Source organism: Colletotrichum fructicola (genome assembly GCF_000319635.2).
Source record: "Colletotrichum fructicola Nara gc5 chromosome Unknown KSG_Nara_v1_contig05, whole genome shotgun sequence".
Taxonomy (NCBI): Eukaryota; Fungi; Ascomycota; class Sordariomycetes; order Glomerellales; family Glomerellaceae; genus Colletotrichum; species Colletotrichum fructicola.
In genome coordinates this window covers 4,720,167-4,732,905 of record NW_027094055.1, presented here as the reverse complement: position 1 = coordinate 4,732,905, position 12,739 = coordinate 4,720,167, and the positions used below count along the sequence as shown (strand labels likewise).

General features: G+C 52.9%; 5 protein-coding genes across 5 annotated transcripts; 3 read left to right on the top strand and 2 right to left on the bottom strand.

The window, feature by feature from the left end:
- Nucleotides 1-640: 640 nt before the first annotated feature.
- vdh-1 (Vanillin dehydrogenase) lies at nucleotides 641-1,957 on the top strand (the record flags this gene model as incomplete). Its single annotated transcript, XM_066152258.1, has 3 exons — nucleotides 641-820; nucleotides 991-1,311; nucleotides 1,370-1,957. The coding sequence occupies 3 exons, from the start codon at nucleotides 641-643 to the stop codon at nucleotides 1,955-1,957; spliced, it is 1,089 nt and encodes a 362-aa protein (XP_066008416.1).
- A 924-nt stretch (nucleotides 1,958-2,881) lies between these two features.
- Nucleotides 2,882-5,965, top strand: lacE (putative beta-galactosidase E; the record flags this gene model as incomplete). The annotated part of the gene is made up of 5 exons (XM_032021088.1): nucleotides 2,882-3,506; nucleotides 3,560-3,689; nucleotides 3,747-3,855; nucleotides 3,911-5,681; nucleotides 5,748-5,965. The coding sequence occupies 5 exons, from the start codon at nucleotides 2,882-2,884 to the stop codon at nucleotides 5,963-5,965; spliced, it is 2,853 nt and encodes a 950-aa protein (XP_031881745.1).
- A 333-nt stretch (nucleotides 5,966-6,298) lies between these two features.
- Nucleotides 6,299-7,606, bottom strand: GGC1 (Mitochondrial GTP/GDP carrier protein 1; the record flags this gene model as incomplete). Its single annotated transcript, XM_032021087.1, has 7 exons — nucleotides 6,299-6,382; nucleotides 6,443-6,697; nucleotides 6,753-6,930; nucleotides 6,996-7,243; nucleotides 7,317-7,358; nucleotides 7,419-7,456; nucleotides 7,543-7,606. 7 exons carry the CDS (start codon nucleotides 7,604-7,606, stop codon nucleotides 6,299-6,301), a joined length of 909 nt encoding a protein of 302 aa, XP_031881744.1.
- A 506-nt stretch (nucleotides 7,607-8,112) lies between these two features.
- RPC82 (DNA-directed RNA polymerase III subunit RPC3) lies at nucleotides 8,113-10,270 on the bottom strand (the record flags this gene model as incomplete). Its single annotated transcript, XM_032021085.1, has 4 exons — nucleotides 8,113-9,261; nucleotides 9,310-10,050; nucleotides 10,148-10,210; nucleotides 10,262-10,270. 4 exons carry the CDS (start codon nucleotides 10,268-10,270, stop codon nucleotides 8,113-8,115), a joined length of 1,962 nt encoding a protein of 653 aa, XP_031881840.1.
- Nucleotides 10,271-10,996: 726 nt separating this feature from the next.
- Nucleotides 10,997-12,576, top strand: CGGC5_v010058 (Cytochrome b-c1 complex subunit 2; the record flags this gene model as incomplete). Its single annotated transcript, XM_032021084.2, has 4 exons — nucleotides 10,997-11,257; nucleotides 11,346-11,520; nucleotides 11,581-12,419; nucleotides 12,481-12,576. 4 exons carry the CDS (start codon nucleotides 10,997-10,999, stop codon nucleotides 12,574-12,576), a joined length of 1,371 nt encoding a protein of 456 aa, XP_031881841.2.
- Between the last annotated feature and the right edge of the window lie 163 nt (nucleotides 12,577-12,739).

Sequence of the window (12,739 nt, the reverse complement as noted above, 5' to 3'; positions counted from 1 at the left end):
CCTGCTTATCGCAGCAGGATAGGAGGAACGACGATCGGGAGATGGCAGCTGGTTGTATTATCTTAGAACGGAAATAACACGCGATTGAAATGCTACATCAGTCAGACTAGTGTAGATGCAATTCGCGGCAGCGGAATGAACCTGATATCATCGGAAAGACCCTCGGAAGGTGGGGCCATCTGCATCCTACCCCATGCATGAGTTTCCAATCGATGCAAATGCAGTTCCGTTGGTCGGATTATCTGATGATGCTGCTGCTTTATTGAATAGAGGGTGTATACTTCTTCTGATGACCCGGCTACTCCAGGTATGTTGAGCCATCAGATCACACACTATCATGCTACGCCTCAGAAGAATTTCACGGACAAGTCCCTCCAGCCGCAGGGTTCTGGCGAGCGAAGGTCGGCGATGTTTCGCAACAAACACAAATGTTCCGTTGATCATCGACGGCAGGGACATCGAAACCCAAACTCGATTTGATGTGACAAGCCCCTTGACTGGGACAAAGATCTGGTCGTACACTTGTGCTACGAAACAACATGTCAGAGATGCAATTCGAAGTGCTCAGGATGCGTTTCCTTCCTGGTCTCAAACTAAGGCATCACACCGTCGAGATATTTTTCTCAATGCTGCGAACATCATGGATAGTAGGAGGAATGAACTGGGAGATTACATGCATCATGAGATTGGTGCTGGGCAAGATTATCAGGATTTCATTCTAGGCCTGGCCATCGAAGGATTCAAGGACACAGCCGGAAGGATTTCGGGAGCAGTCTCAGGCGTTCTACCAGAATCTAACCTCAAAGGAATGAAAGCCATGGTATGCAAAAGGCCGTATGGCGTTAATGTCGGAATCGCTCCATGGCAAGTTGATTCTGTTCGATGACTCCATCCCCTGCTGACTTGACGGTCTCTAGGAACGCTCCATATCATTTGGGGTTGAGATCCGTTCTTTTTGCCTTGGCAACAGGAAATACAGCCATTTTGTAGGGAGCAGAACTGTCGCCTAGATGTTACTGGGCTATTGCCGACGTCTTTCGTGAGGCTGGTCTTCCTGAGGGGTGCTTGAATCTCATCTTTCACGCACCCTCGGATGCGCCAGCTATCATTGACGAGCTAGTCAGTCATCCGGATGTCAAGAAAGTCAACTTCACAGGAAGTAGTCAAGTTGGGAGCATCATTGCGGAGATGGCTGGCAGACATCTCAAGCCTGTCTTAATGGAGCTCGGAGGCAAAGCGAGTGCCATCGTGTTGCCAGATGCAGACCTTGACAACGCTGCGCTACATTGCGCAAAAGGTGTCTTTATGAATGTGAGTACTCAATATCTCACGTAAATCGGGAATTGGTCACTAAGAGGTGGGAACTTAGGCGGGTCAAATTTGCATGTCAACTGAGCGTATCATTGTTCACGAGTCCATAGCGGACAACTTCCATAAGGCGCTCGTTGTTGCGACCAGAGATCATTTCGGATCTAAAGACTCGACTCCTGTGCTCGTCACAGTGGCGTCGGCACGTCGAAACCGGGATCTTGTTGCGGATGCGATGTCGAAGGGGGCAACCTCCATGACGCCGAAAGAGCAGCTCGGCGGACTGCCCGAAACTCGAATGGCGCCGATGTTGCTGAAAGATGTAAACAAGAAAATGACATTATATCAGACGGAATCATTCGGTCCTAGTGTGTCCCTTTTTACCTTCAAGTCCGAAGACGAGGCAGTGAGTCTTGCCAACGACACAAAATACGGCCTCAGTGCGTCCGTCTTCACCAGAGACCTTGGAGCTGCATTTCGCATTGGAGAGTCCCTAGAGTCTGGTGCGGTTCACATCAACTCAATGACCGTTCATGATGAGTATTCGTTACCTCATGGCGGAGTCAAGCAGAGTGGATTTGGTCGCTTCAATGGATGTCAAGGGCTGGATGAGTTTATGTACTGCAAAACTATCACTTGGATGGAGTGATCAGTCTCACGCGGTCTATCATGAAAGACATCCTCTTACTGCCTGCTAATTAGCGTTTGGAGTCAAGACAAAGCAGAACTGGGCTCTGCGTATTTTGCTCAAGACTTTGGCGCGAAATATACGTCTGTAGGCTTTTACCGCTTTCTGTGTCTATGAGGCAATGAGTTGCCCGCGTACAAGGGCAGAGTTCGTTCAAGTTTGCACCGAAAAGAATGACTTCTGTATGGCTTGCCAATCCCATGGGTCAATGAGCAGCATGTATCCGAATACGCGTATGGCTTCAAATGCCGACATATACTCGTAAATTCCCGTGCCAATCACTTTTGCCCCGCATTTTGATCTCCAGACTTACACCATAATCAAATGTCGAGCGACTGTGAATGCGAAAGCGAACCGGTTTGGCGGCTGAGCGAGGCATCATTGCTTCTCGGGGTAGACTATGACGAGACACAAACCGCAGTCGACCTCTGAGAAGCGCACCAAGGCGGAGCCGGCTCTTCTCATCGTACGGCATGATGAATGTAACCTTGAGCTGTGGTCAATGAAAGCAGCTAGCTGTACGCGGATATTCTTCCTGGATTTTCGATCCACGGTCAAGAATGGTCGTCTTGAACATGGAGAGAAGAGAAGAATTGCATCATGCGAGGGAAAGACTCAGTAAAACCTCCCAAGTATAAGTGTTCGCCATCTGCAATCCCACAAAAATGATTTCTTGGAACAAAAGCCTCTTCACCTATCACCTCATCGGCAATATGCTGCCGTGATATCGTTGAAATGAGGCCTCATCTCTTCAGCTGGCTTGCTCTCTTGCTGCTCCCCTGGGCCCAAGCCTTGATCACCCGAGCAAACACCACGGCCCCAAGTCAAGATGTAGTGACATGGGACTACCACTCCCTATTCATCAATGGCGAAAGGATCATCATCATGTCTGGGGAGTTCCATCCTTGGCGCCTCCCCTCTCCAGGCCTATGGCTCGACGTCTTCCAAAAGATCAAAGCTCTGGGTTACAATGGAGTTTCCTTCTATGTCAACTGGGCCCTGGTCGAAGGTCATCCTGGAGAGGTTCTCATGGATGGAATTTTTGACCTCCAGCCCTTCATAGACGCCGCCGTCGAAGCGGGGCTCTATCTCATTGCTAGGCCCGGGCCATATGTCAACTCGGAGCTGTCTGGCGGCGGGTTCCCTGGCTGGCTCCAACGAAACAAGGGCGAGTTGAGATCCATGGTGCCTGACTATCTTAACGCTACTTCTACCTATGTTTCCAAGGTTTTAGAAGTCATTTCTGCAGCTCAGATCACGAAAGGGGGCCCTGTCATATTGGTCCAGCCCGAGAACGAGTACAGCTTGGCAAACATACCGAACATCGCAGAGTCTTACAAAGTTCTTGACCCAAAGTACATGGAATTCATGAAGAAGCAGTTCCGGGAGAATGGTATTGAACTACCCCTGATCAGTAACGACGCCTTCCCTTTGGGAAACTGGGCACCCGGATCTGGCGAGGGGGAATTGGATATCTACGCTCACGACACATACCCCCTTTACGGTGGATGTGAGTCTGCCAATGTGCGAGATACTAGACTCCAAAGCTGACTTACTTCTCAGGTGGTGACCCAGCGAACTGGACATCTCTGACCCCATTGAGTCTTACATACACGTACCAGAACCATCTCCAACAAAGCCCGAGTACCCCGTACTCGATGTTGGAGTACCAAGGCGGCGCACCCGACCCTTGGTAGGTCCAACTCATCGCTGCCATTTTACAATCGGTAGCACTGCTAAACAGACACAGGGGTGGCGTTGGGCTCGACAATTGTGCAGCGCAGATCAACCAAGACTTCGCCCGTGTCTTCCTCAAAGACCTCATTGGTCGATCCATAAAGATACTCAACCTCTACATGGTAAGTAATTAACCTTAGTCCATTACCTTCAGAATGGATCTGACAGACCAAATAGACATTCGGCGGTACAAACTGGGGCAATATGGGCCACCCAGAGGGATACACCTCCTATGACCATGGCGCCTCTATCCGCGAGAACCGCGGAATCGATCGCGAAAAGTACAGCGAGGCGAAGCTTCAGGCACATTGGCTGCATGTATCCAAGGCCTACTTGACTTCCGTACCCGAAAACGCTACGACGACGGAATTTGTCAGCACACCTGAATTACAAGTCGTTCCAGTGTCAAGCAACGACACGCGATTCTATGTGCTCCGTCATGTTCAGTACGACACATTCGAGAGGACGGGTTACACGCTCACTGTGCCCACGACTTACGGTAATGTGACGATTCCAATGTTGGGCGGTGAGCTGTCCCTCCACGGGCGCGACTCAAAGATCCACGTCACGGATTACGACGTCGGCGGTGTCCATCTGGTGTACTCTTCTGGTGAAATCTTTACGTGGAAGAAGTATCAAGACAGGAGATTGCTGATTCTATACGGCGGAGATGGCGAAGAACATGAGTTTGCCGTACCGTCGTCGTTGGGTGAGCCAATCTTTGAGGACGGGGTCAATGTGACAAGCTGCGAGATTGACCGACTGCGTATTTTTCACTGGAAAGTCCAGGAATCTCGGCAAGTTGTATACTTTGAGGGTCTGGAGGTTCATCTTCTTTGGAGAAACGACGCTTATAAGCACTGGATTGTTGATCTCCCCGACCCGGCGACGGGGGTCGTCTCGCCAAGGGAGGGTGAAGCTTCTGTCATCGTCAGAGGACCATATCTCGTGCGCAACGCAACGTTCTCCAACAACACTCTACATCTGACTGGAGACCTCAACGAGACCACGACGCTGGAGGTCCTCGGCGGCGTACCCGAGAACGCCTGTCTTACCTTCAACGGCCAGACCCTTGAGCCTCTTCGACAAACTGGTGGACGCATTGAGGCCGACATCTCCTTTCACACACCAGACCTCGCACTCCCGGACCTTCATTCCCTGAAATGGCATTCCACCAACTCTCTCCCTGAGATCCAACCCGACTATGATGATTCCGCCTGGACACCAGCATCCCTGACCGAGTCCAACAACCCACGAAATTTCACAACCCCAACGTCTCTCTACTGCAGTGACTACGGCTATCACGGCGGCTCCCTCATATACCGCGGTCACTTCACCGCTTCCGGCGCCGAGTCCCTCTTCAACATCACCACCTCCGGCGGGCAAGCATATGGACATTCGGTCTGGCTCGACAGCACCTTTCTTGGCTCGTTCAAAGGGGACCCTCACGTATCTAACTTTACCCAAGCATTCCAACTTCAACCCCTCGATGCAGGAAGCGATCACACCTTGACTGTGGTGATTGACCACATGGGTATGCCGATGAACTTCTACGTTCACTCTGAGGCGATGAAAACGCCTCGCGGAATCCTCGACTACTCTCTCGCCGGACACCAGCAGTCTGACATCAAATGGAAGTTGACCGGAAACTTTGGAGGCGAGGGGTATGTTGACAAGACGCGAGGGCCCCTGAATGAGGGAGCGATGTATGCTGAGCGGCAGGGGTACCATCTCCCCGGCGCACCGTCGTCGAACTGGACGGTTGCGTCCCCCTTGGAGGGAATCACGAGCGCGGGCATTCAATTCTATACGACGACATTTGACTTGGATATGCCGGCTGGGTACGATGTTCCGCTTAGCTTTGTGTTTGAGAACGTGACGAACGAGGGGAAGCCGGCGATCTTTCGAGCGCAGCTGTTTGTGAACGGGTATCAATTTGGTGAATACGGTAAGATCATGAATTTTACAACCTCCGCATCTTGTGGGAATCTGGGATAACTAACTTGCTGTGTAGTCAACCATCTCGGCCCGCAGACCCGCTTCCCAGTTCCTGAGGGGATATTGAACTACAATGGCGTGAACACGGTTGCAATCACCTTGTGGGCATTCGAAGCGACGGGAGCTCGCCTTCAGGGCCTCCAAATTTCAGCGGACCATGTCATTCAGTCGGGCTATCGAAAGCCGGGCCAGACGAAACAGCCAGGCTGGGAGACGAGACCTGGGGCTTATTGATGACCAGGTGCGGGCGCGAGGGCTTCAAAAACAATCTTCGGGACAATGGACGTCGTTACTTTGATTCTTGTATTTATTAAAACAGAGGTGATTTTTCTTCATCAGATCGGATCCTAATTGTTGTACATTATCTGGCCGCGAACCCACCTTCTTTTGGGCGGTCGCTGACACAGGTCTCTTGTCTTCTCGTCTATAACCCTTTTGTCGTTGAAGTATTTGCCGCAACCGACCGTTGCAATCGACCGTTTTTTTTTCAGGCTCAACCCCAGACTCCTCGTCTATCCATCAAACGCCGTGCCTCGTCAAGGCTCTTTGTATGTAGTTTAGTGTTATTTATTTAAGCATGTTGTCGAAAGCAGGGATAAGGGTCTGCGCCAGCCAGAAGGAGAAGACCAGCTTGGGACCAGTCATGAGGAGCTAGAGAGGCAAGCTATTAGCTGATGCACCACGTCAGGCATGAACGGAGTTTCTGTTTACCTTGGGGACCAATCCCTTGAAGAAGGCGGTAGCACCCTCGTTCTTCATCATGTTAGAGATGATCCTGAAGCCGGTCTCGGGGTTCTCGAAGTTGCGGTTCTGGATACGGGTCTTGATGACATCGAGGGGAGCGGAGACGAGGAGAGATGCGGAGGCACCGGCGATGGAGGCGATGAAGTTCTGGAACCACGAGGCCTTGTTGTAGTCGCTCAGGCCGAACATGTACTCCTTGGTGAAGGCAGAACCACCGAACAGCTGTTGTTGCGATTAGCCATGTGCCTTGATCATGCTAGGTTTGTGTTGTACATACCGCGAAGGAGCCAGGAGCGTTACGGGCGGCAGTCCAGCCCCATCCTCTGTACAGGCCGAAGCCCTCGTCGGCGACGATCTTGAGGACACCACGGCCGCGGAAGGCCTCGGGGTTGGTCTGTCTCTTGATCTTCAGGACATCCAAGGGAAGGAGGACGATCTCTCCAATTCCGATCAAACTGTTGCCGTCGGCCGTCAGTCGCCAAACTTCAATTGCGCAATGGTGGGGTATCTGTCGACTCACCTGCCAGCGGTGGAGTGCATGATGGCCTTGCCAGTCTTCTTGCCGAAGGCATTCTCAAAGTCCTTTCCGTAGTGCTGGTTCAGGAAGTCCCTGGCGACGGGCTGGCCGCCGTACTTGTATATTCTTTGCAGAACCTTGTAGCCGGCGGCGTAGCCCAGACCGGGGAAAAGCGACACGAACTTGCGACCGAGCGGGGCAGAGGCCTTGTCCTTGAAGATGACGGCGTTGAGCTGGTCCATACCAGAAACCTTGAGACGAATGCTTGTGTCAGCTTTGCGGCCTCAACGTCCAGTTCGGGGATCCTTCGTTGTGCTGGTGTACCTTGGTCTGGTTGCTCATCAAGCGCTTCGCGATGGTGTCGACCTAGAGCTCCATGTTAGTTCCCCATCCATCATGATTTCTGTTTGGTGAAGAGAAACTTACGGGGTGGAAGACAGCCAATTCGGCAATACCAGCGGAACCTGTGAGAATCGTTTCGTCAGCGCGGCCGAGCTTTCACCTGTGTCGCAGACACGGGCGCAAAGGGCAAAAAAAAAAGTGCTCGTACCGGAACCCAGGAGTCGCGCGGTGTTCGACTCCTTCTCCTTTCCTCCGGCCATAGGGGGAGACATCTTAAATTTATATAAACAAAAAAGGTTATCGAAAGAGTTAAGATATCCTTAGTTGGAGATGTTCAGGCTCCGGAGGTTTGTCGTCGATTGGCACGGCGCTCGAGAGGAAGAGAGAATGGGTCGCGGGGAGCAAGACAAGTTTTCGACGACTGCTGGGAAATTTTTACTCACAGGTCACCACACTGCCCGAACTCGCAGCTTAATTTTTGGCCCTGCAAGGACAGGGACCCCTGTTCGCCGAGCGCCGGGAAGTGGAGACGAGACTAGCACGCCAGCTCTCGGTACCGCACCTAGCTCCGACCGACCCCATCGTTGCGACGCCGACTTTCGTCACAACTGGGAATGCCTCACTATTGTACTTCAGATAGATAGTCCAGAATTGAAAAATTCCACTGTGACTAAATCGCGACCGCTAGAGCGGCGATGCTTCGTCTTTGTTTCGGGGGTATCTATCGTCTTTTCCTTACTGTAACCCTGAATATACATGTACTGATGCAAATCCTCATCTAATAGTCTCTGAACACAGACACAAGGTCATCCAGTCTCATGACATGACCGAGGAGCTTGCTCTGCAGGTCCAAGAAAGTGCTGTACTTGTTGTAGTGCTCCGCAGTCATGACCTCTTCCTCTTTACCCTTCACGTCCCGTCTTTCCACGAAAGACAGAATGTTACGCTCGCGGTATCGGTGCACCTCGAGATTTTGGAGGCATCGAAGCATCGTCTTGTAGTAGTCGTCGACGAGCTGACTCTCAATCCTCTCAATATCAAAGAACCAGAAAAACATTGTTCTTGTCGCGGTCCTGCTGGCATCTTTGGGAACTTCCTGCACATCGACGAAACCAGCCATTTGCATCGCAAGCATTTTGCCCTGGACATCTTGCTTCTTCATGAGAGCAAGCGAAGGGAGCATCTTCTCGTCCAGCTTGCCCTTGTCACGGAGAATCCGTGTCAATCGAAGTCCATGCCTTCCGAATGACTGCTCAATAACAGCATCCACCTCCGTTTGTTTCAACCCTTCCATCAAAGGCTTGAAGTCCACCGTCCATTGTCCTCGGCCTTGACTGCCGCAGTGACGCAAGAAGCCCTGTCTGCTTTCCGCCAACAGCAGTAGATGCTGCCGCATTTGATCAAGTCTGTTGCCGCCAGGGACATCTTCGAATTTGACCTTGGTTTCTCTAGATCCCTCGCCATCATCTTCAGTATCGCTGTCGGAGCCATCTCGCCTAGTACCGTTCGTCTGTCCACGAGCAGGAGCTCGCGCGGCTCTTGGGCTTTCGTCAAATGAATCATCCGAATCATACATCAGTGGGCCTGGTGCTGCTCTGATCTTTTCGGCGCTTCTAAAGTCGATCTGATCCTGGGTGGCCTTACCAACTCCCAGAGAAACGTCAACGGAATCGTCGAGATTGTCGAGTATTTCGAGACTCGTAATAGTGACTTGTCGTGAGTTCGAGCCAGGGCCATCACCCTCATTATCGGTGTCGATCCTTGGGTCGAGCTGACATCGAGACATTTGCTGTGTCAAGAGACGCAACGCAGTGTGGTAAACTTGGCCGGTGATTTCACCGAACGCATCGGCGGCGTACTGGGCGAGTCGCTGGTTTCGCAATTCGACTAGACACTTTTCGGTGTTGACTCTGAGAACAATGTGCGGCTATTTCAGTCAGTAAGATGCAGACTGAACATCAATGGGACAACCGACCTCGAGCTCGGAGACATCGTCTTCGTACTCCGACGCCTCCCTCTTTCCCTTACCATTCGCGAGTCTCCTTCGCTTGGTCGGGAACATGCCTCCTCGGCCGATTTGGCGCTTCAGCTTCTTGCTCTCTTCCCGAGCTTCTCGAAGACGCTTCGAAACTTCAGTCTGCATCAACTCCTTGTTGCGCGCTGTTGTTCTCTCGCCCGGGGGTGCTTTCGTAACTTCCTCCTCGATCTCCCGGTAAACGTCCTCCGGATTTCTGAACGTCTTCGGCCCGACCTGGTCCACAATCTCTGCTGCAACCAAGCGGCTCAAAATAGCGTGAATATCGACGAACGAATGCGAGTGGCCATTGGTCTTCGGCTTCGGTCCATCTCCATTGGCATGGCCGTTTGTGTACTCGCCATTTATGCCTGCCCCGTTTCTCGCCTCGAAAGCTTGCGCGAGATCCGATACCCTTGCGTGTCCTAGTTGCATGATCGTCTGTACTACCTCCTGCTCGGCGGGGCCATACTCGATACCGACCATCTCGATGATCTTTCCCGTTCTGCAGAGGTTGTAACATCCATCGGGATTGGCTTCGTAGACGCCGGTCGTGTTGCTGGAATCGGATTGATGATATACAAGGCTCTGCTGCACCAGAACCGCAAGGCCGTGTCGCAGCTGACGTGGGTTCAATCCGGTGGATTGGACAAGGGTCGCGATGTTCGATCTGCCTTTGCTGAACAGAACGGCTAGAATTCGCTGATGGAACAACACATGTCAGCACGATTTGCGACGCATTGCAATGGAGTGATGCGATTGATGCACTCGCAGCAAAAATCGACGGGGGCATCCTTACCGCTGGCAGCTCACCGCATATGTCGTTGACGAGGTGAGCGCAAAGCTCCGCGCCGTGTTTTGTCTGAAAAAAAGGTAAGAAACGGGATTATGGCGATGGGATGCAAGGACTTACCACCAGCATTGTGAATGCGGTTCGGTTCGATCGACTCTAGAGATTCTCTCACTATCCCTAGAGCTGCAACAGAGGCTACCTAGAAGGCATTGAAATAATGCAAGGCCGGTGCTGTGGTAGGAATAGCACTCGGCTGGAAAATGCTGATATTGCTGTCGCAGAGTGTGTCGCGTCCGGGTGACAGAGGGACTGAATAGAGTATGGAACTTTTTTTTTCTGAGCGGCGGGCCACTCAAGGCGGGGTGGGGGACAAGGTCGAAGGAAAGCGCCGAGTCACCGACACAGTCATGGAGCTTGGTGGTGCCTGAGTCCCAATGGTGACTCTGATGTGGGTGTGAGTCGTGGCTAGAACTCAGGAACGGACAAGGCACTTTTAGTGCGGTGCCACACTTCGCGATGGAGGCTTATGTAAGACCCGATCTTCGTCTGCACCTAAGAAAAGAATTGCAGATGCACCAGCCTCATGCCGGGCAGGGTGCAGTGCTTACATAATGCAAATCTACAACGTAAAAAGCACAATAGTGGGGTCGACGGAGGTAATCAGCCGCACGCTCATTGGCAGCTCGGGGAGAAGGCAAGTTTTCATCACGTGATTAGAAGAGTGACCCGTAGCTAACCTCGTTCGATGGATCGAAAATTGGTCGGGATTGTAACGAGGCACTTTCTGTTGAAGCTCCGACGAATTGAGCGTCACGCAAATCGGAACTGCCAATTCACGGCAACCCCATCACCGCAATGATTTCTAGACCGACTCTTGCGAGGTCTGCGCAGCAGGCTCTCCGCAACTCGAGCTGTGCTCGCACAATCTCGGGTCGCCGCTTCGCCAGCGCCTCTGCTGGTTCCGGCGCCTTCGAGACCTCCGATGCTGCTGGTCTCAAGGTCGCTGCCAGAGAGTCTCAGGGCCCTACTACCAAGCTGGCTATCGTAGCCAAGGCCGGTACCAGATACCAGCCTCTTCCCGGTCTGGCCGCTGGTCTTGAGTCCTTTGCCTTCAAGGTATGGATTTATTGCGAAACCACCCTTCCAACCCGTCATTGGACTTGGCAATATAGACAAAATGCGCTGACATGCTTCCGATCGACAGAACACACAAAAGCGCTCTGGACTGCGCATTATCCGCGAATCCGAACTCCTCGGCAGCCAATTGACCGCTTACCACACCCGCGAAGCCCTTGTCCTCGAGGCCAGCTTCTTCCGCGATGACCTTCCCTACTTCACGGAACTTCTCGCCGAGGTTGTCTCTGAGACCAAGTTCACCAGTGAGAATGGCCGATATACTTGGTAAATATGCGACGTGCCTTGGCTAACGGCTGTTATAGCGCACGAGTTCCACGAGGAGGTCCAGCCTGTCCTTCGCCTGAAGCAGTCTGGCGTCAGCGCTGCCGCCCAGGCTCTCGACAACGCCCACTCCGTCGCTTTCCACTCCGGCCTCGGCTCTCCCTTCAACCTGACGCCCTCGATTCCCATTAAGCCCTACCTGAGCGAGACCGCCGTTGCCGACTTCGCTGATGCCGCCTACGCCAAGCCCAACGTTGCCCTGGTCGCCGACGGTGCCTCCGCCGCCAACGTCTCAAAGTGGGCTCAGCAGTTCTTCAAGCAGGTCCCCGCCGCCTCCTCTGGAAAGCTTTCCCTGAACTCCGCTGCCACCAAGTACTTCGGTGGTGAGTCGCGTACCTACAGCGCCAACGGCAACGCCCTGGTCATCGCCTTCCCCGGTGCCGTCAACGGCCAGGCCTCCCCCGAGCTCGCCGTTCTCGCTGCTCTGCTCGGCGGCAAGTCCAACATCAAGTGGTCCCCTGGTTTCAGCTTGATCTCCAAGGCTCTCGGCCCCGCCCCGGGCGTCTCTACTTCGACCACCAACTTCGCCTACTCTGATGCTGGCCTCCTGGCCGTTCAGCTTTCCGGATCTGCCGCCGGTATCCGCAAGGCCGCTGAGGAGACCGTCAAGGCTCTCAAGACCATCTCCGAGGGCACCGTCAGCAAGGAGGACCTGACCAAGGCTATTGCCAAGGCTAAGTTCGAGGCTCTGGAGGCCACCGAGAAGCGCAGCGGCAGCATTCTGCTCGCCGGCTCTGGCCTCGTCCACAGCGGCAAGGCTATCGACGCTGCTGAGTCCGCCAAGTCCGTCGAGTCTGTTACGGCTGAGAAGCTCAAGGCGGTAAGCACACCCGCAGCCCAACTGATTGTATGTATGACTTTGAGACTAACAAAATCCTTAGGCGGCGAAGACGATTCTGGATGGCAAGGCTAGTTTTGCTGCGGTTGGTGATCTGTACGCTCTGCCGTACGCTGAGGAGCTTGGCCTTCGTGTGTAAGGGGCAAATTGGCCTGGCCTCGCAGTAGTCGAACGATCCGTGTATCAACAGTCAAGCATTTGCGGTAGATTGGGGAAATGTATCCTTTGTGAACATATGTAGTAGAATTTTCTTGTGTCTGCCTAGCTTGTCTGATTCCCCTATGCCATATTCCCCCTTTAAT